This window comes from Sinocyclocheilus rhinocerous, unplaced genomic scaffold (genome assembly GCF_001515625.1).
Source record: "Sinocyclocheilus rhinocerous isolate Xijiao unplaced genomic scaffold, SAMN03320098_v1.1 scaffold819, whole genome shotgun sequence".
In the NCBI taxonomy this organism is placed as follows: Eukaryota; Metazoa; Chordata; class Actinopteri; order Cypriniformes; family Cyprinidae; genus Sinocyclocheilus; species Sinocyclocheilus rhinocerous.
This window is the reverse complement of record NW_015665814.1, coordinates 520,659-543,044: the sequence shown is the minus strand read 5'-3', so window position 1 is coordinate 543,044 and position 22,386 is coordinate 520,659. Positions and strand designations below refer to the sequence as shown.

General features: G+C 37.0%; 2 protein-coding genes across 6 annotated transcripts in view; one reads left to right on the top strand and one right to left on the bottom strand.

Annotated features, from left to right (window-relative positions):
• LOC107731515 (interphotoreceptor matrix proteoglycan 1a) overlaps positions 1 to 14,369 on the bottom strand; it is an 18,557-nt gene extending 4,188 nt beyond the window's left edge. Inside the window, exons 1-18 of one of the 5 annotated variants that reach the window (XM_016542620.1) lie at positions 13,989 to 14,369; positions 12,646 to 12,861; positions 10,375 to 10,541; positions 9,241 to 9,272; positions 9,068 to 9,114; positions 8,887 to 8,987; positions 8,105 to 8,254; positions 7,375 to 7,433; positions 7,124 to 7,144; positions 6,802 to 6,986; positions 6,617 to 6,675; positions 4,592 to 5,530; positions 3,691 to 4,546; positions 3,320 to 3,544; positions 2,290 to 3,002; positions 1,739 to 1,958; positions 1,379 to 1,589; positions 420 to 605 (exon numbers count right to left, since the gene is read on the bottom strand). In XM_016542620.1, coding sequence (XP_016398106.1) covers positions 420 to 605; positions 1,379 to 1,589; positions 1,739 to 1,958; positions 2,290 to 3,002; positions 3,320 to 3,544; positions 3,691 to 4,546; positions 4,592 to 5,530; positions 6,617 to 6,675; positions 6,802 to 6,986; positions 7,124 to 7,144; positions 7,375 to 7,433; positions 8,105 to 8,254; positions 8,887 to 8,987; positions 9,068 to 9,114; positions 9,241 to 9,272; positions 10,375 to 10,541; positions 12,646 to 12,861; positions 13,989 to 14,085 — 4,484 coding nt within the window. In that variant the 5' untranslated portion in view covers positions 14,086 to 14,369. Of the gene's footprint in view, positions 1 to 419; positions 606 to 1,378; positions 1,590 to 1,738; positions 1,959 to 2,289; positions 3,003 to 3,319; positions 3,545 to 3,690; positions 5,531 to 6,616; positions 6,676 to 6,801; positions 6,987 to 7,123; positions 7,145 to 7,374; positions 7,434 to 8,104; positions 8,255 to 8,886; positions 8,988 to 9,067; positions 9,115 to 9,240; positions 9,273 to 10,374; positions 10,542 to 12,645; positions 12,862 to 13,988 lie in introns of all 5 variants that reach the window. The other 4 variants (XM_016542622.1, XM_016542619.1, XM_016542618.1 and 1 more) reach the window with 4 other exon arrangements.
• A 3,022-nt stretch (positions 14,370 to 17,391) lies between these two features.
• Positions 17,392 to 22,386, top strand: part of mei4 (meiosis-specific, MEI4 homolog (S. cerevisiae)) — a 40,087-nt gene continuing 35,092 nt past the window's right edge. Inside the window, exons 1-2 of the mRNA XM_016542612.1 lie at positions 17,392 to 17,566; positions 19,706 to 19,945. Coding sequence (XP_016398098.1) covers positions 17,536 to 17,566; positions 19,706 to 19,945 — 271 coding nt within the window. The 5' untranslated portion in view covers positions 17,392 to 17,535. The remainder of the gene's footprint in view (positions 17,567 to 19,705; positions 19,946 to 22,386) is intronic.

The following is a 22,386-nucleotide window of genomic DNA, read 5'->3' as shown; positions in this document are numbered from 1 at the left end:
AGGGGCGAGGTTGTGGTTAGAACGCTTGGTTGAGTGCATCAGACGAGACGATGAAGAAGTTCATCAAAGCCGGAACTAATCGAGCCGTTTGTGCCAGGCTGGGGAGAAAGGTATTGTAATAATGTAAATTATGTAAAAAATTATGCGTTTTTCGAACCACCAAGCATGAGAGCATGTTCTAGTACACCCCCAAAACAAAATCAAGACTTTGTAAAAGAGCATAATAGGACCCCTTTAAGAAATAAATACTTTAAAAACTTAAAAACTTTTTTTTTTCTTTTACTTTAAATTTGTATATGTTTGACTAATCAGCATTTCAGAGATATTTTTTACTGTATGTTTTGTTATCTGTAATAACACAACAAATTATTTGACCGCAAAATATGTCAGAAAATCTGACGAAAAAAACCCCTGCTTACACTAGAGTTAGTTTCTTTCTGGTCCGTACACATTTCCTGAACATGTATAACAAGAGAGAAGTGATGGCATAAAGAAAGGTGAGCGCGCCCACGAGGCACACTAGGGAAAGAAAGGGGTCTAGTGTCACGGAGACCAGCTCTGCACATCTCTCCCCGATAAATTGCCAGAATTTACCTACAGGACATCTAAAAGGGTCGAGAGAGACAGTTAGAACATGTACAGTGGAGGATTGTTCCTAAAGAGATCCATCAGAGCTACACAACAACATCCCTGTGTTTACATGTTTCTAAAGAACAAAGTCATTTCTTGATTTTTTTTTTTTTTTAAGAAATTTCCAAAAATACTGGAGTGCTGGCAAACATATTAAGTTTGCCAACATATAGTTAGAAACTTGATTTACCTAGTTAAGGTAAAAACCTAGATCTCACATTAGAGACAAGCATTCTATTCAATTCCAAAACAGAACTGAATTGCATTTAGATCATGGAATCTAACTGTTCATAGCTATATGTGACCCTGGACCACAAAACCAGCCATTTTTGAATTTTTTAATATACTTATCATCTTAAAGCTGAATAAATAAGCTTTCCATTGATGTATGGTTTGTTAGGATAGGACAATATTTGGCCGAGATACAACTATTTGAAAATCTGGAATCTGAGGGTGCAGAAAAATCAAAATATTGAGAAAATCACCTTTAAGGTTGTCCAAATGAAGTTCTTAGCAATGCATATTACTAATCAAAAATTACGTTTTGATATATTTACGGTAGGAAATTTACAAAATATCTTCATGGAACATGATCTTTACTTAATATCCTAATGGTTTTTGGCGTAAAAGAATAATCGATCATTTTGACCCATACAATGTATTGTTGGCTATGTCTACAAATATACCCCAGCGACTTAAGACTGGTTTTGTGCTCCAGGGTCACATATGTGTTTGTTCTCTGAGGTACCTGCAAGCGGCACCGTGCCCTGGTACAATCTCACACTCTCCTCCATTGAGACAGAAGTCAGGCTGGACCACACAGAGGCTCCGACATGGCAGTCCATCCACCGTCACGTAGCCTGGGTCACATAAACATTGTGCTTCCTTTGTCCAGAGGTTTACCACGCATTTGGAAAACTCGTTGCAGGCAAGAAACTTGCAAGGGTCACCTTGATCAGCTAAAATGAAAGAAGAAATGGGACTCATCTTAATTGTAGCAATTCTTGACCTTCTGTGAGAAATTCTGTCCGTGTCCAGACAGACTGATGCAGTTTTGAAATGAACCAGCCAGCTGATGTATGATGCTTGCAAAGCCCAAGACTCTTACCTGGTCCTATGTCTAGGGAATGGCTGTCAACCGTTATGTCCAAATGCTGGGCTGCAGCATTACAAAACTCCTCCAAGACGTGCTGGACAGCCTGAGTAATGTTGTACGGCACAGACTTGGCAAATTTTGCCTTGCTATTGACCACCACACTTCCGTTTCTGAAGTTTAGGATCTCTAACTTCTTAAAGCCTGTTAGGTTAGACTGTAGATATGGGAGTAGCTGTGCACAGAGGAGACAAAAGCCTAGTTTATGTATGTCCACCATTCAAAATCCACTGGACAATTGCAGGAGTTAGCAAAAGGAATCTAAGCGCAAATATTATCATACTGCAGAGTGTAAGCAGTATAGTCTCGTTTTTAAAGATTGCATAGGCTATGCAGTGAAAAGCATTAAGATGAAGCAATATGCTGATGTTCACCCATTCACTCATCACTATAAGAAACTGCTTTATGAAGAAAATAAAGAGTTGTATGTTTTCTTACTGTAATATCCCACTATTAATGAGGATGTTAATAAGCCAGCCAACAGAAATTGAAAGAGCTGCACTCACCAGTTCAACAAATGTGTTTTCCAACGATCGGTATTCTGCAGAGCTCTTATTGAAAAGATCTTCAGAGAACAGCATGTTTGTGACACGCAAACTGAAAAACACTACTAGTTCTTTGCCTTTGTTAGCTGTGGTCATAGAAGGAGTTGTGAAATACTTTAGTGATGGCGCTCTTGTTGTCTCCAAGGGATATCCTTCATTTGGGAAAGAATATCCATTGTGATAACTCAAGAGATCAATGGTCTCAGTACTTACTACATCTATTTGGTCTAACTCTTTTAAATGAATAAATGGGTCTTCAGTTTCCACATCCAGCACTTGGTCATTTTCTGACTCAAATATAACATCCTGGGCAACAGTTGGTTGTGCTTTTTCGGTCTGTGAATCATAATCCTTTTCCAAAAATACTGGAGTAACGACTGATGCATCTGTTAGAACATCTTCCTGAGTTTCCACATTCAGCATTTTGCCATTTTCTGTCTTCGTAAAATCAACATCCTGGGCAACAGTTGATTGTATTTTTTCAGTTGGTGAATCATAATGCTTTTCTAAAGGGGTTGGCGTAACGACCGATACATCTGATAGCACTACTTCAAAACTGTTAAGGTCTGCAGGTGAAGTTGTCAAAGGTAGATCAGTTGCGAGTGTCTCCATGGGTTGTGATGCAGTCTCTTCTTCTTGTTCTACAAGGAGATCTTCTGTTGGAGTGTCTTCCTCTGGGAAATCATTAATGATGATATAAATTACATCTGAAGTGCAAAATAGTTAATGTGTGACAGTTCAGCAGTCATATCCCCTCAAATATTCTCTTATACGTGAGATAAAAGACTTTCACCTTAAACAACTGCTGTCACTTCTGCACTCAGGTGTCTTATTTTCTTTTAGCCTTTTATTCTGCCTTAATTCCACAATCAAATTTAAATTAGACAGCCTGTAATGTTCTGTAATGAGAGCTATGATTGGGAGCATCTCTCTGAACATCTCTTTGACCAAACAATTTTATTGAGAAACACAGATGGCATGGCTCTCTTACCCATCTCTGTGAGCTTTGGCTCCTCGGTATCTCCAACAACAGATGGTAACTCCTGGGCAACAGTTGATTGTACTTTTTCAGTTGGTGAATCATAATCCTTTTCCAAAGGGGTTGGCGTAACAACCGATTCATCTGTTAGCACTACTTCAAAAAGTGTTGTCAAAGGTAGATCAGTTGCGAGTGTCTCCGTGGGTTGTGATGCAGTCTCTTCTTCTTGGTCTTCCTCTGGGAAATCATTAAAGTTAGGTTGTAAATTATATTTGAAGTGCAAAATAGTTCAGTGTTTCAGATGACTGCTAAAACTCATTTTGTGAAAATTTTCCATGTTAATTCTAAAACGTTTTTATTGAGAAACAGCGTAGATCTCTCACCCATCTCTTCAAACTGTGGCTCCTTAGTATCCCCAACAACAGATGGTAAGTCCTTATCTTTCTTCGAAGCTGATTCTGTGATCATTTCAGGTAGAGATTCTAAGGCACTTGATACAGTAATGAGAACATCAGACACTTCTGGTCTTAGGGTTTTTCCCTCTGTAACCAGATCTGGTATCTCAAAAACTCCCTCAATAACCTCCGGTTTGAAGAGTTGATCCTCCACCCCAAAGTCTTCCACATGTTCAGGTTTACCAATGTCTGTGCCTGGTTGAACCCTGTCAACTGGCACAAAAGGCAAATTAGCACCTTCTTTGGGTTGGTAATTGTCAACATTCTCAACAAGGTAAGTTTCTGTGACAGAAATCTCAGGTGGTTTAATCTTAATCATCTCTGCAGGAGGTTTGGTTGAACCTTCAGTGGTTTTGGGGACCTCACTCGCGATCTCCACAGCGGGCTGTTCAGTTTCGACGCTGCCTTCATATTCTGCAACTTCAGCAGGTTCTGATTCATCAGCTTCTCTTTCAGGTTTCACCACCTCACCCTTTTCTGTTAAATGAAGTTCCTCCTTAGGTTGTCCTGTCTCAGTTTCTGGCCTCCTGGTTGCCTGAACGTCATCCACTTGTTTCACTTTAATCTCATCAGTTTTATGCTCCTCAACATCTTCTTTCGATTCTATAATGACCTCTGGATCTGGCTCTAAAGCTTTTTCCTCTGGTTCTGCTACTTCATCCTGGTTAGTTGATGTTTCAATCTCATCCTCTGGTTCTGGTAGCACAACTGTTCCCACAGGCTCTAATGTGCCATACTCAGCATGCATTTCTGTTACTACAGTCACTTCTTCAGGCTGTAATACCTGGTCTTCTAAAACGACAGCATCTACTTCTTCAGGTCGTAATACCTGGTCTTCTAAAACGACAGCATCTACTTCTTCAGGTCGTAATACCTGGTCTTCTAAAACGACAGCATCTACTTCTTCAGGTCGTAATACCTGGTCTTCTAAAACGACAGCATCTACTTCTTCAGGTCGTAATACCTGGTTTTCTAAAACGAAAGCATCTCCAGTTACATTGGTAGCTTTCTCAGGTCCAGATACTTTTACAGTTTCTGTTGTCACAACCTTTACCTTGGGTAAATCAACCTCAGACTTGGTCTCTTCGTCTGGTTCAGGCATCACCACTTTGGTCTCTTCTTCCTTTACTACCGTTCCAGTGTCCACTGGTTGAGGCACCTCTGGAATTTCATTAGAATCTGTCACTTCAGTTATTGGATCAATTGGTTCAGTTGAAGGTTGCAGGGTGATGCTAAAGTCAGTTGTGACAGCCAACTTTGGTTGTTCAGACCTAGGACTAACGGTTGTTGCAGTGGTGAACAAAATGTGGGCGGTGGTTAACGGGTGAAATGGGATGTCATCTTCTGGTATCGTGTTTAGACTGAAGTCACTATCTGGTGTAGGTTTCTCTGTAGTCCTAGGCTGTTCTTCACTCGGGGGTAATGCTGAGGCAGCAGCTGAAGATGTTGGAGTTGAATTGTTGTCTTTTTCAGCAATAACAACTGGCTTGCTGTCATCCTCACTAGGAGCTTCCTCTACTGGTGGAACTTGAAAAATCTCTGTTATGAGTTCACCAGTTTCCCCTTGAATAGTTTTAAGCTGGTGTATAATGACTGCGTCACTCTCAGGCTCAACTGTTTCTGATTCTGATTTTGTTGTTGACGTGGTGCTGTCTGTGTCCAAAGTTGGGTCTACAATGGTCTCATCATCATCTGATGAAATATGAACTTCAATCTTTGGTCCTTTTGTTGGAAAACTGAGGTCACCATATGAATCTTGATCAAAGGACTGCAAATTAACAGGTGTACAATTATGTTATTGCATTCAAAGATGTTATGTTAACCCTATCTCTGTTTCATAAACATATAAAATAAGTAACACAGAGCACAAACGACTTAAAACATATAGTTCTGGTCCTGGATGCTGATTGGCTGATACGGCACTGCAATATACAATACACTAGCAGGTATGAAATCTTCCCCAGCTGCTGCATATACAGGTGCATCTCAATAAATTAGAATGTCGTGGAAAAGTTCATTTATTTCAGTAATTCAACTCAAATTGTGAAACTCGTGTATTAAATAAATTCAATGCACACAGACTGAAGTAGTTTAAGTCTTTGGTTCTTTTAATTGTGATGATTTTGGCTCACATTTAACAAAAACCCACCAATTCACAACAATAAAAAAAACATTTTTAGTGAAATGTTGGCCTTCTGGAAAGTATGTTCATATACTGTACATGTACTCAATACTTGGTAAGGGCTCCTTTTGCTTTAATTACTGCCCCAATTCGGCGTGGCATGGAGGTGATCAGTTTGTGGCACTGCTGAGGTGGTATGGAAGCCCAGGTTTCTTTGACAGTGGCCTTCAGCTCATCTGCATTTTTTGGTCTCTTGTTTATCATTTTCCTCTTGACAATACCCCATAGATTCTCTTTGGTGGGTTTTTGTTAAATGTGAGCCAAAATCATCACAATTAAAAGAACCGAATTGGTAAACTACTTCAGTCTGTGTGCATTGATCATCACAATTAAAAGAACCAAAGACTTAAACTACTTCAGTAGTTTACTTCAAACTTTTCCACGACATTCTAATTTATTGAGATGCACCTGTATTACTATTAACCCTTAGTTTACACGTATATAGTTTACAAATATATCTTCTAGTGGATGACACTGTAATATCTTTATTAAAAGTTGTCCTTATATATTTATTTTAATTTGGGAACAAAGAAGCAATACATCTGTGCTGTGTGTCAGTATGGAAGGCATCGCAGGCATTTCTCTGTGAGCTGTGCCCCTTTAGCCATGACTATATTGACAATATAGAATGATCTCTTGTTCCTAATTGCGTAATTGTATGACATTAGTCACCTCAGTCATAATGTCTTCAGAAACAGTCACAGGCATTCTCGTTGAAGACTGGTCTTTGCCTGATGCGAGAAAATGTGTACACAACTTATAAATACTATGTGATGAACTTATACAAGATAATCAAACAAGATTCTTTTAAAATAAATTGTAAATGGAAATACATATTTATAATTATATACATTTACCTGTCTCAAAGGTCAGTGAATTAAGATCAAGAAGAGATGCCTTTTTGCTCAGTGCTTTAACTATCATATCCTTCAGACTTGGTCCTGTAGATGAAACAGCCGTGCCAATGTCCAGATTTCCATCAGCACTGGAAGGTATGGTAGTCTCAAATACAGCTGAGTAAACTGCAGATAGTCCTCCAGCTCTGGATAAATAGAAGCAATGTGCATTTATATTTATTCGTGTAGCAGTCGTTTTATCGAAGCAATAGAAACGAAAGCTGATGTACACAAAGACTATACACATTATACAACACACATGAACACATTATGTAACTTTTACCCTTTAGGTGCTTCTGCCTCACTTGCATGTATGACAGAAAACAGAAAATAATCAAATGCAACAAGTAATCAGACATGCACAAACAGCTCACTAGTGAAATATGGAATTTAATGGAAACAGGATGCAAACACAGCTAGGCTTGTATTTCAGTGTGAATGTAAATCCCTATTTTCACAGCAGTAATTCAGAGCTCAGCTGATCAGTTGGTCACTGCTGCTATAATTAAAGTCATATTAAAAGAGTACGCCTACCTAATACTTAACACTTGGACATCCATAAATCCAGGTAGGTCATTAAAAGCATGTTGCATCTGCAAAAAACAAACAAGCATGCACTTTAATATCTAATGTTGCCCATCATATATGGGTATAGCTATAGGCAAATGTATTAACCAGAACTGCACAATTATTAGGCGCGTTTCCATTACCCTTCAAATTGCGCAAATTGAAATTGCGAATTGAAAATACGCCTAATGGAAACGCGTCAATTTCGCAAAAATGCCCATATATCGCCAAAAAGTTTTTATGCTCGTATGAGCTGGTTTTTCAGGCAATGCGAAAAAGTAATAATTCGCAAAACTGCAATGGAAACGTTTTTTTTCGCATTTACAGGTCACATGGCGTATGTAAAAAGTCATATGATCATTCTTCAATGTACTATAACCTCCAAGAAACACTTCTTACGTGGCTGCTCTCCAGTATAAGGAGCTTTCCCTCTCATTAATGCTTAGACAAGTTACACTGCACACAGTGTGGCTCTGTTGAATAATCTGAGCCTCCTGCCCTCTAATAAAATAAAATTCAAGGGACTTACAATTTAAATACATGCATAGTATGTCCAGCATGCAAATGGAGAAATGCCCAAATTACATATATTTATGAAAGGAAATCCGCAGAAAATCACAGTATGTGTTATTATGTGCACACTTTGATTCTTCAAAAACACTGAATTTTGGATCATTGTTTGGTCATTTTCACACACCTGATCCTGAAGATGCCTTGACAGGTCATGGTACTGAGGTGAATCGGTGTCTCTCAGTATCTCCTGATACCCATAGTCCATCAGTATAACACTGAACTCTATGACCCGATGTACTGGCTGCTCAGCAACCACATTGTGAAGATCCAACTCCTACAAATGTATTACAAGAGCTATTTAATAATTAGTGCAAAAAACATGCAGAATTCCCCAAACGGTTTAAACAACTTTCCGGGTTAAATCTTTTATTTTAAACATTTTAACTGAAGAATTCATGCAAGTGCTACAATAAAAATTCTAAAAACAAATACCACCATCCCTTCCCTCCACTAAACACCTACAAACTGTTCAGAGCATCCTTCTCTTTACCCCATCCTCCGCCACCACCTTCCTGTTCCTCATCTTCTAGTTCTGACTCTCACTCACATCAACAACACATCTCTCACTACTGAAAGGTTTCCTTTTGTATTTAAGCAGGCTGAACAGGAGGGGTGTCTAAGTCATTCAAGTCACTACTCACTGAGGTGCATTAAGGTTCATTGTTTTGTCCCCTGTGTTCCAGTTGAACTTTACTAATCATTTTATTATTCATTTGTAAATTCCTGTAGATAAAAGTAAGCCAAGGCTTATTGACCTGGTGGTCGTGGCCTAAAATGAAAGCAGAGCAAAGGCTACATATACTGTAAACAATAAGTTGTCACTATATTTAAAAAATTAATTTCTATCAACCACTACTGCCCGTTTTGAAAGTACATGTAGTATGTTATGTAAATTGTGCTCCAGACCTGTGAGGCAGAAGATGTGTCTGTTGTAGTACTGACAGTACTAGACAGATCTGGGGGAACAAATTCTTCTACTGCTGCTTCAGTCGGGACTTCTTCTGATCCTGAACAACAGAGATTGAGCTTAGCTGAATTTACTAAAATGATAGCATCTCATTGAATACCAAAAACAATTCAACTATACCTTCCGTTCTTGGTGCTCCATCAGTTGTTGGCTCTTCAGTCATATTTCTATGAATTAAAAATGAATATGTATCATGGTATTAAAATAACCACGGTGCACCATTTTTGTTATAGATGATTTGAAGATGTTTCCAAAATATGAAATAATAGTCGTGATTCCAAGTGCAGTCTCACCGTTCTAATTTTTCACTATTCATATTCACCCTCTGTAAAGGAAAAACAAACATATTACAAAACAAATTTAACTTAAACATTTAAAGGAATAGTTCAGCCCAAAATAAAAATGTACTCACCCTCAGGCCATCCAAGATGAAGATGGGTTTGTTTCTTCATCAGAACAGTCATCTTTAAGTCAAGTCACCTTTATTTCTATAGCGCTTATACAACAGCAAAAGATTTGGAGATATCACTTGCTCACCAATGGATCTTCTGCAGTGAATGGGTGCCGTCAGAATGAGAGTCCAGACAGCTGACAAAAACATCACAATAATTCACAAGCAATCCACACCACTCCAGTCCATCAGTTAACATCTTGAGAAGCAAAAAGATGTGTGTTTGCAATTAACAAATCCATCAAGATGTTTTTAACTTCAAACTGTTGCTTCCAGCTAAAATATGAGCACTCTATCAATAATATTGCTTTCTCCTGTGAAAACGTTGTCTCATCTGAATCAGGAGATAAATCTGCACAGATCAAGTACCGTTTACAAGTGAAAACAATCCAAAACAGTTCTTAATAAATTAGTCTGAAGTGATAAACAACAGGGGATGGACTCCTTCTCTGGTGGAATTTTGGACCCATATTTTGGCCAGAATGCATTAATGATGGATTTGTTGCATTCAAACATGTAAACGTGTAATTGATGGTTGTATGGATTACTTTACTGTAATGGATTATTGTGATGTTTTATCAGCTGCTCTCATTCTGACGGCACCCATTCACTGCAGAAGATCCATTGGTGAGCAAGCGATGTAACTGTAAATAAAACCAGTTCCGATGACGAAACAAACTCATTTACATCTTGGATGTCCTGAGGGTGAGTACATTTTCAGCAAATTTTCATTTTGGGGTGAACTATTCCTCTAATTTTTGGCCTATCATTTGGAGATATTCAGGGCAGCTCTTATTTCACAATCACCCATAGACACTGAAAAAAAATGGTAACCTAAAAATAGCAACATTTACATAAATCAGACATTTGATTTAATATAATTTATACAAACAAAACACATTTACACTTTATTCACAAAAAAGTGTTATGACATCTTTTGAATGTACAGTATTGTGTGAATGTTTGATTAGTTTACCCTGTAGACCATGTCTATGTGTTCCTGTGAATTGCTGAAATCCATGGCGAGATCTGAGATGCACATAGAGTCATGCTGGCATTTGTGGACCCATTTCTGGTACTCTGAGCTGCTGGGAATTCTGTCCAGAAAGATCCGGAAAGCCTCCCATACAGCCTCCTGGCAAACTGACAAGGTCAACAAATAAGTGTTCAGATGAGAAAATTCACAGTCTTTCTGGATCTGTTTTCTAGTCAAATATATTTTTCTGTTTTGCTAAATTGCAATGAAATAAAACTGAAGTCATACAACAGAGGTATTTCATTCATTCATATTTCATAAACAATTACTTGTCTTATTTTGATTAATTATACCCGTTTATTCTCTGTAGATTACATTTTCTGCCTTCAACTGCCTTGGCATATTTCTCTAAATTTAAATACACTTCTCATAGATGGATCTATTTTATGACTAACTGTTTATTTATTTATAATTAATAAAGCTGTCACGATCACCAGCTGGAGTGCCCATGAGCTCCACCTTGCCTTGCCTATGTGTTTTTGATCTTGGACTGTTTCCGTGTTTTGATTGTTTGCTGCCTGCCCTGACGTTGCGCCTGTTTGTTACTCTCTTGGATTATTCTTGGATGTTATTGTTTGCTGGTGATTTCTGACCACGCTCTTTTTAATAAAGCTAGCATTTGGATCCAGAAATCTGGTGTCATGACTCCCACGTTCCAGAAGCATTTGACAGGGTTCAACACTTAATTTTAGAAAGTATTTATTATTATTTTTTGGTAATCTTTTTTCTCTCTCTCTCTAGCACCTACACTTTAAAAGAGCATGTCAGTGAATACGTTTATGTAATTCGAGCATAGTTGTACTGCAAATTTGAGCATACCACTTGTTTGATGTATTGTTTTTTCATACTATATGGTAGGAAGGCATGTATTTTATTGTGGTTACTTTCATGATGTACTTACAATGTGAAATAAAGTGGCTTGCAAGTTTTTGGTCTGTCTATGTCTATGCTACCTATTCCCAATTTTTCACTTCAAATTACTAGCTATGTTTCCATCCAAAGATGCAAATTTAACTTATGCGCAAAACTGGAATATCGCATAAAACATTTGCGAATAAAGCACCGTTTCCATCCAACGAATGAAAGAGAACAAAATTGTCACTTCCTGATAAACTGGCACTAAATATCACTAAGAAAACTAGGAGAAGCCACTGAATCTAATAATTTTCATATGTAATAAATGACTTGAGCTTCAGAGAGAGCAGACGTAACACAATAAATGCAGTCATTGCTTTTAGAGGTGGATGTCTGCTGTTTGGGAACGCAGTCGTGTAAGACAGTAATTATACAGAAATACTTTGATGACAGACTTTCCTCAGGCATTTCAGAACGACCAAAACAACATATAGATGCTGTGAGCGAGATCGGTCTGCTGGTTAGCTAAGTTATCCCGTCTCATAGCGCAAAGTCACATGACTTTTTCAATGCGCATGGTGGAATTTATTCGGAATTTAATGTGTTTCCATCGTAGTTTATGCGCATTTTTTCTTATCGGATAAAAAGTTTATCCTACTCAGTTGTGCGCATAAGTTTTTTATGCGCATTTTTAGAATTTATGCGCATCTTGGTGTTTCCATCCAGCGTTTTTTTATGCGATAATCCAAAATGCACATAAAAATAGGTGGATGGAAACATAGCTATTGTCCGTTTGATACAGGTATGTCCAGTTTTTGGAGCACATAACCTAAATATTTATTTTCTCACTTTCACTGAAAAGGGAAACTGACAGCGACACTTTTGTTTGTTCTTTGTTAATTGCAAATGTATTTAAAAAAATCAAAGCTCAACAGGTATGAAATATCTAATGTAAGTGAAAAACACCATTAAAGACAAGGCCAGCAGTACTACTACTAGCACATGCTACAGGCAAATATTTTATATTTAATAATCTTAAAACATTTAACTCATTTATTTTCATGTTTAATCTAAAAGCATGATTTAATTAACTGACCTAAATGTGAATTTAAATTCACAAGTCGGTAGTCACCTTTATCTGACACACCCATTTCAAGTCTTGGAGTCTTTACTAATGAGCTGATGACCTGAATCGGGTTTGTTTGATTAAGGGGACATACAAAATGTACAGAGTTTCGAGGGCAGCTTCCAGGAATTGGGTTGAGAGCCACTGCACTAAACAGAACCATTGATGCGTTTGGATGGTTAAACTTTCTAAAACGGAAGATATTCCTATGTTTTACAGCCATGAGTTACCTCTCAGTGTGTAGTATGTTTGGTGGCTTGCTATGACTTCCCTCATCGTCTCCTGCGGACATACTTTCACCTCTGAGTGGAAGAAGTCTGACCTCTTGATGCGATGCTTTTCCATTTCAAATATAGTCCTGATCCCTGAATTCTGCTTTGGTGGGTTTGGCAGGTTTGTTAAGCTGATAGTGTGAAGGGTCTCTGATGGATTTAGCCTGCTTCGGTCTGTGAGAACAACAACAAATATTAATTCATCAAAAATAACAGGTTAGTAACTTTTGTTGTAGTTTGCCATATTTGTGCTAAAATATTCTTCAGGAGGTTGATATTTCACAGCTCTCAAAAGCCCTATGGGCTTTCAATTCACAGTCTTTTGCCAAAAATAGGATATTATGCAACGCTAACAGATTAGTTTCTTCACTCCTGCTTGAAGGTCATTAAATGTTTTAGTGAAAAGAGCAAGCAAATGTACATTCTGAAAATAATTCTGGAACTGTATGGTTCTACCAATACAAATTCTGCCATTTTTTTGCATTTGCCTTATAGGCCTATTTTTTTATTTTTTTGCTAACAATTTAGCTCAGGCCAATCTGAGGACACAAATTGTGTTGTTCTTTGGTGGTAGAGGGCAATACTGGGGGAAAAAACTCAATGGTGCCCACATGATCTAATCTTTCAATTTTATGGTAATTTTCTCCATTCTTCAGTTCTCTTCACCTCTATAGTCCTGCTTGAAGGTCATTAAATGTTTTAGTGAAAAGAGCAAGCAAATGTACATTCTGAAAATAATTCTGGAACTGTATGGTTCTACCAATACAAATTCTGCCATTTTTTTGCAGTTGCCTTATAGGCCTATTTTTTATTTTTTTGCTAACAATTTAGCTCAGGCCAATCTGAGGACGCAAATTGTGTTGTTCTTTGGTGGTAGAGGGCAATACTGGGGAAAAAAAGTCAATGGTGCCCACATGATCTAATCTTTCAAATTTATGGTAATTTTCTCCATTCTCCAGTTCTCTTCACCTCTATAGTCGTTTGCGTGGCTATATTTGAAACTCGTCGTTGTTTTACACTTACAGTAAATGAAAACAACTTAAAACACTGTTACATGTTATCCATCAAAACAACATTTTGGAACCTTCTACACATTGAAAAAATATATTGGTGTGTCCACTATAGAACTATAGAAATATTTCATATTTCTTTGATAGGTCACAATACTAATCACAATATATGCCCAAAAGAGCATCCTCATTCTTAACTGTAACACTACACTGTAGAAATCAGCCATTTACAAATTTAAACCAAAATGGCCGTCCTCATCTACAGCTTGTGATAAACGTTAACTTTGTTACCTTGAATTCCTGTGACGGACACAATGAAGAAGAGCAGTGTGAAGAGATGCCCACATTTCAAAGACATGCTGACTTCAAGTCTTAAATCTAACCCCATGCTGTATTGAGACCGCACAAGACTTCAGGTGCTAAGTCCTTTTTCGAAAAGCAGGAAACGCCATCATGGTCCCTGACCTTGTAGGCAAGCACTGAGACCTGAAAATGCAAATAGAAAATGGAAATGCAGGAAACTGGAAATGAAAACCAATTTTCGGTGTCGGACAGAAGACAAAACTGTAAACGTAAAAAGCAGAACGCAAGAGAGAGCGGGGTACTGATAAACGATACTAAGACTACTAAGGTGCAGTCTTGGTGTAGAGGCATGACATTGTGTGACAGATTACGGTGAATGAGTTAAAAAAGCGAGATCTGTTTCTGGAATAATCTGATTATCTGATGCTCAGACATAATCCCCACCTCATCCAATTAGTGGCTTTTCCATTCAAGCATCTGTCACCTGCAGTGCCAGCTCAATCCCCCAATTCATCTTGGGCTGCCGACCCGTCGCTGACCTCGGGAAGTAGCAGGGCTCACCCCGGTTCTGTTGCATGCAGTCAAGCCTCCCATGTGAGTGCATGTGTGGACAGAGCTGCCAATGATTTCTGACCTTATTGCTGGGTTTAAAGTGGGTGTCCTTTCTCAAAAATGCATGCTATTTAAAGCCTGTTGAGTCTGACTGCTTTTGAACTATGACTGCCATGATAGGGATGAGTGGAGGAGAGTAATCACCACTTCCATTGACGGTCCAAAGACTTAGTCTATAAATACTAAAGCCTTGGCATCGGATGAATTGCATGCTAATTCACTAATTCATCAATCCACAAATCAATCCAATTTTCATGGCCAAGGAATACTTTCTTTAATCTTTTCAGTCTTTAAATAGCAATGCTGTAATATAATTTTATATAATATTTTAAGTAATATTTGTAATATGTAATATAGTTTGTGTATATGCACCTATTTGATAACGGTAAAATTGTGAGGTCGGTAAACGGTTTGTGAAAAAATTCAGTCCTTTGCATCCCAGTTTGAGTCCATTTTATTTGATGTTTTATTTCATCTTTAGATGACACTCTGATCAGAGGTGCAGGCTGGATTGTATTTACAGGAACACTTTAAATGACGACAGAGAGCTTACACTGTAAAAAATGACCGTGAATTTAACGGTAAAAGACTGTAAAAATGCTACAGTAAAAACCTGTTAAATGGTTAACGGTAAATTCCCCTACTATATACGGTGAAAAACTGTATTGGACATTACATGTATTGGACATTAATTTTACGGTAGTATACCGTTTTTGGAAGTGAAAAAGACTGTATAATTTACAGTGAATAACCGTAAATTGACATTCCCAGAATTCCCTGCGTTACATTTCAAATTTGATGGTTTTTTTGTTGAAATAACTGTTTCTTCTTCAGTTTTGTATATTAGGGTTGTGTGTTACACCTAATGTTGTTAAATGAATGTTTATTGCATTATTTCAGTTTCATGTGTGTTACCATGATGGTGTTTAGTGTTTGTGTGAATGACACTGTGCGCCTTCTATATATGTTATTATTTAAAAGCTGCTTGTGATGGGCTTTGGTTCATCATGTGACTTTCTCATCACCACTTGCATTTGGTGGTTATCAGTGTATTACAAAGGTACAAAACAGATTTCAGTACTTCAATAGGTTGGTATATTAACATTATTTCAGTTAATGAAATTACGGTATTTAACTGTAAATTTAAGTTAAAACAGTAAAACCTAAAATGTTGCTACCATATTTTTCACGGTAAAATTCCAGCAAGCACAGCTGCCGGGTTTTTACCGTAAATTTTTTTAACAGTGTACGTCATGAGATGCTGAGGATGTCAACACGACTCTGACCCAGACTCCAGGGTTACACTGACTGATACTCGTGTGTCCATTTCCGTCAACATATTGCTCAGTTTTTACACTGCTTGACTGTTTGAAAATTAAAGCTAGTGTGTAACAGCAATCACGCAATAATTTGTGCTTCATCATTATAGTCCACGCAAAGTACATAAATCTTACAATTGTCTCTCCGCATCAGCAAAATGAAACAAACAAACAAACCAAAAATCTGTCTGTTGATTTAATCCCACTTTGTAAACAGAATTCCTGATAAAGGGCTAATGACATTTTGTAAGGAAGTCTAATCCGATTGAACTGTCTTGTTTTGATGACTGGAGAGCTGCTCTCTGTCTGGTCAGTGCTTTATTGCTCAAGTACTTCCGCTAAAATTTGGAATCACTAAGACATTTTTATGTTTTTGGAAACAAACAAACATACAAAAAAAAAAAAAAAGTTAATTACTGCAACCAGCATGTAAAACACTAATAATCTAAATTATTAGTACTGTCTGAAATAACATTTTTTTCCCCCCAGTGTTATTATGTATTCCATTGTTCCATCATGAATTCAATTGATAAGATGCAGCCTTTACTTCAGTCTATTAAGAAAAACTTGTGTTAATTAAAAACATAAATCCTTACGATTAATCATGCTTTTTGACCTCATGGCACTTTATGAGCTTTAGAAAAAATGCAAACAAGATGTATATTGAGGACAACATTATGCTTTTTTTTTTTTTTTTGCTCTAAAATTATTTCATAGTCAGACTGTGTGACTTATAAAGAATCATTCACTGTTGCCAACAAATATTCTGCAATCAAACAACTGCTAAAGCTACACACAAAACAGAATAATGTAAATCTACTAAAAATGTTTTTAACAAACACAGACCTATAGAGTCAAACGTGTGTGAAATAAACTGAATTTTCCCCCCTAAACAACAATGGTGGAAATAACACAAAATTACCAGTGCATGCACATTAAAATATGAATGTATATGAAAATATATAAATCATAGTTAGCAGTTACACGTCATTTCTATATGAATGCACATTTTGAACTAAAGTCACATTAGACTACAGTAACCCTCAGCAGACCTATGAAAATTTTACATACATGGGAAACAGCGCCGTCTAGTTATAGATGTCAGCATAACAACACTTGACAACTCTTGTCTCACACATGGTAATGATTGAGTGGTCTAGGCATGGATTGTTTACTGAAAGATAATAGGTTACCGTTTAAACCCCCAAAGCGTTGAACATTGTGCTTTGACTGTAGAGAAAAGGAACAGCAACCGTTGTTTGACAGTAATTTATACCTAAATAATAACACTGAGAAACTGTAGCAGCCTTTAAATTGTGCACTTTAAATTGCGTTCATTGAAAAGCTAAAAACGTGTGAAATATGCTTTGACCCAACGTGCCTGTCCAATTAAATAGCCGCAGTTTCTTTTTTAATGAATATTCATTAGAATGGGCGGGGTAATTTCGAGGGGGCGTGTCTGTTCTGTTGAACGTTGACTGTTTGATTACACTCTCGTCAATTAGAAGTGATTTAACAATGGATTTTCTAGGAAATTACTCTTTTCGACGTTAATTTGACATGTATTAAGCGTCTCAGAGTGACATCCTAATGTTTGGAGAAGAATGGAGGACAAATCTGCCTCAGATTGTGAAGGTAATATCACTCAGGAACGTTATACAGGTTAATAGGTTAATGCTATTCTAGGCCGATAACCCTACAAAACGTTGGCACAGTCAAAGCTGTTATTGAGTTTTTAAAGTGATTATTGGATGGTAAAATGCATCAAACATGTTGCTGCAAAAGCCGTGTTAAGCACTGTCCCACATTAGCTAAAACTGTTCATTGTGGACATTTACTGACTGCATCTGAGCCGTTATACTGACATGAGATTACCAGTGCTTTGCATTTCTGTGGAAACAGTTCATCAAAGACTGTTCCAATCGTCAACATGTTGTTTCTTCTAAGCGATGGAGTTTACTGGAGTTGTTTGAACTAACGGTACATATTTTTGGCGCCGCCTTATGCAAGGCACGTTTATTAATATAACGTTAGCACATTTCATACACAACGGTAATTCAAAAAATGTTTAAATATTTTTTTAAATAAAAAAGCAATTAAAATAATCATAAAAATAATCACAACAATAAAAGCAAATAATAAAAAAACTGATTTAAAATTAATTCAAACCGTTCAGAATAAAAGCTTCTAACTATGTGTGGCATAATAGCTAAAATCAGACTCCCGTTTGAATGAAACCTTGGTATTTCTGACTTGATCCTAATAATCTGAATGGTCTGTTAGGTTTATATTCAGTTAGCATATCTGCAGTGTATTGAGGTCCGAGGCCACTGAGCCTTAGTTGTGTTCCTAATCATTCACTGAACTTTCACTATACACTATAGATGTGCACCCTTCACTGATATATAGATAGAATATAATAATAATAGATTATTCAGGACAACAATATATATATATATATTAGTGTTGTCAAGCGATTAATCGCGATTAATCGCATCCAAAATAAACGTTTTTGTTTACATAATATATGTGTGTATACTGTGTATATTTATTATATAAATACAAACACATGCATGTATATATTTAATAAGAATAAATGAAACTTGTTTTTATGCTTTCAAATAATTAGACATGCTAAATCAGAATTTGGTAACAATAAAACATAAGGTTGGGAAAAATAAAACATTTCATAGGGCCCTAAACATGTAATTTTTGTTGAATTTTTAATAAATTGATGTTAAATTGTTTTACGATTTTAGTTTCATGATTGTAATTAATTAAACATGCTTTTTGAGTAATAAAATTTAATTTAACCATTAAAAAGGAGTCCAGAAAAAAAAGTATATATATATATATATATATATATATATACATACACACACTCAAAATTCTCATAAAAAAAATTATTTTTTAAAAATATCTGAAAAATCCATTATGCCTTATAATCAGTGAACATGGCAATTGTTTTTTTGTTTTTAATTTCTAATTATTATTATTTATTTTTATTTTTTTTATTTAAGCATCAAGCATCCATAAGATATTGAAAGATTATATATTTGCAGTTGATTTCCAGCTAAAGTTTTGTGGCTGTCCGTTGTGATTAGTTTGTTCTCGTTGTCTCTTCAGTGACGTTTTATACGACAGCATGACAAGACATACAAACGAGACAAACTCTTAAGTTTTCTAAATAAAAATACTCACATGTTCTCATGTAATATATCCACTTCAGATATCCACTTAATAAATAAATAAATAATTACATTATTGTAGTTGTTGTCATTTTAGCACTAAACATTTAAAGTAGTGTCAGGTGGTTTCATGCAAATGAAATAGTTCTTACAATCCACCAATAAGTTGTATGAACAAAAGAAACTAAAAACTTAATTAAATTTAACTATGTACAACCCATTAATCATTTGTTAATTATGTGTTATAATTTAGTTTTACTTGAAAATGTGTGGATTATTATCACTTCAGAGTTACATCACTAGACTTTCTGAGAAGGACCCAGGGGTTTTTGTATAAATCACAGAGTGATTAGTGCCCTTAGCACAATACTGGGGCATTAAAAAAAACTTAATTTAAGTTCATATGATTATCTGCATTTGTTAAGGAACAAGGACAAAAGCAGGTTCAGTAAAACTCACATATATAACACATAAACTCATATGCATCATATTTTTTTTCTGTGTGTGCTGCTTGTGTCCAGTGTGGATGTGATGTCAGAAGTGGACTAGTTCTTGCTTACGATGAACTGTTGCATGATCTCTGTAGGAGCGCTGAGCTGGTACACGAGAGTCTCTAAACTGGCCGTGGCTGTGGCTGTTATTAAGATCAGCCCATCGGGAGGAGCCAGACAGTTCACTGAATCTCTGGCTGACAGACTCAGACAGCAGGATGAAGGCTGGAGGTCTACAGCTCGAAGTCTTCATGAAGATGTGCTGCGTCTCAGACAAGAGCTGCTGCTCGCTCGCTTACTGTTCAAGAAGAAGAGTAATGACGGGCCAGGACATGGTAGGACTTTATATCCATCTGTTTCAGGCCTGGAAATTCAAAACAATTTATCAAATCTTAAACATTTTTTTTAATGAATATGCCTTTATCTGCGGAAGCCCTAAGGGATCAAGGATTATTATTGTTTTTCTTTCTTGTTTTCTCGTGATATCGACATAACAAAAGTTGTTTTCTCATTATCACAACTTAATATTTTCTCGTGATCTTGACATAGCATATGTTATTCTCTAAATTACACAATTGCGACACTAGGTGGCCGTATAGAACTGAATATAACTGATAGAGTACATATCCACCTTACTGTGTTAGTTCATATTGGCCCCAAACTGTGTTTGGGACTGAGTGAAGACCTTCTTTGTATTGTGCAATATTGGGTTCATTACTAACAAGTAATTAACTTGTAATTGTTAAATGCTTGAATCAATATGATTATTTTGCTTGAAAGTGTCGTTACTTCCTTAATCCTTATGCATGACTCCTCACAGTTTCAATAGCGCAATAGTGTTTGGTGTGATACTAAACTTAATGCTTATTAAAACTAATGTTGATGTCACTGTTTAGTATATTATCTTTATTTTGTGCATCTTTAAATTTAATAAGTGGGGATTATGTTTATCTAGGACGTGCTTCAATGACATTTTATGTTGTGTATTTATAATGTGCATTTTATTCTTATCTTAATCTTATATTTTTAATCATTAAATGTATACACACACACACACACACACACACACTCTTCTCAAACAGCATCCCAAGCGTGTAATGCACATGATATTAGTCACAGCCTATTCTACATGGCAAATAAAAATGCTTGCTTGCTTGCAGTACAATACATTATTCATATACTGTAGACTTTATTATTAAGCAAGCAAACTGTTTTAATTACAGATGAAAATGGGGTGTAGAAAGGTTTGCAATCAGATGACTAAGGCCCTGTTTATACTTGGTGTGCATCTATTTATTTAATAAGTGGGGATTATGTTTATCTAGGACGTGCTTCAATGACATTTTATGTTGTGTATTTATAATGTGCATTTTATTCTTATCTTAATCTTATATTTTTAATCATTAAATGTATACACACACACACACACACACACACACACACTCTTCTCAAACAGAATCCCAAGCGTGTAATGCACATGATATTAGTCACAGCCTATTCTACATGGCAAATAAAAAAGCTTGCTTGCTTGCAGTACAATACATTATTCATATACTGCAGACTTTATTATTAAGCAAGCAAACTGTTTTAATTACAGATGAAAATGGGGTGTAGAAAGGTTTGCAATCAGATGACTAAGGCCCTGTTTATACTTGGTATTAAGATGCGTTTTGGTCGATCGGATCACAAGTGAACAACGCTAAATACAGGTGTAAACGGAGTGTGAAAGGTTTTGAGCTCGTCCACTTTCGACCACTTCCAGAGGCAGTCGAAAACGCATTCGACCGGATTGCTTTCGTGGTGTAGCCGCTGATGTGGTCGAATGCGTTCGAGCAGCCACTAAAGACCGCCTACTGACCTAATACGCGTGCTTATCAGACGGGATTTAAACTTTGATGGGCTGAATCAGAAGTATGATTTTCTGATAACACAAAAAAGAATCAACAGCAGTAAGTACAAGCAGACACAATATTAGTGCGCGATAACTTTAACCCTCCTGCTCATGTTTTGACGCTGACAGAGGGATCTGCCTATTTACCCTCCTCTTGACGTAATCAGCTCCACGGGTTGGGGGTAATCTGGCCAGAACAGGTCGAAAGTGGATAGAAGGGTCAGATTAAAATGCCAGGTGTTAACAGGTATGTCTTTATTATTGCCCACTTGTGATCCGATCGACCAAAACGCATCTTAAAACCAAGTGTAAACAGGGCTAAAACACCTACAGAGGTGGTCAAAAACCCATATGACCACACTTAGGGCTGTGACGGTGGCAGATTTTTACCACCGTGGTGGTAATGGACCAACTACCGGACGCGAGCGGCGCGACACGACAATACTATATGCAATACTATAGAACTCATTATAATCAGTGATGCTACACTGGATGCGGTGCGACACGACAAATCCCCGACAGTAAACTGCCTCGTTCTATTTATGAGGTACTGACACAGAGTTCAAATGTCCTGTATACAGACTCAACCTGTTGCGACGCGGCGGTGTCGTGTCCGGCCGGTGTAGACACGGTTCACTGTTCCGCCGCCGAGCAAGCGCCGCATTAACTCCTCGTCTGCACGTGCTCTCTTTGAAATAGGAATCGTTCCCACATTTCTTGTTAACATCTTCCATTTATCGCTATCTCGTTTGTATTTGGTCAGTTTGGAGAAAGCCTCACCAAACCTGACCAGCCAGGCGTTTGCGATCACGGGAACTTGAGAAGACACTTGTACAAATACGGATGGGTGACATAAATGGAAATGATTGCATATTGGCGATGTAG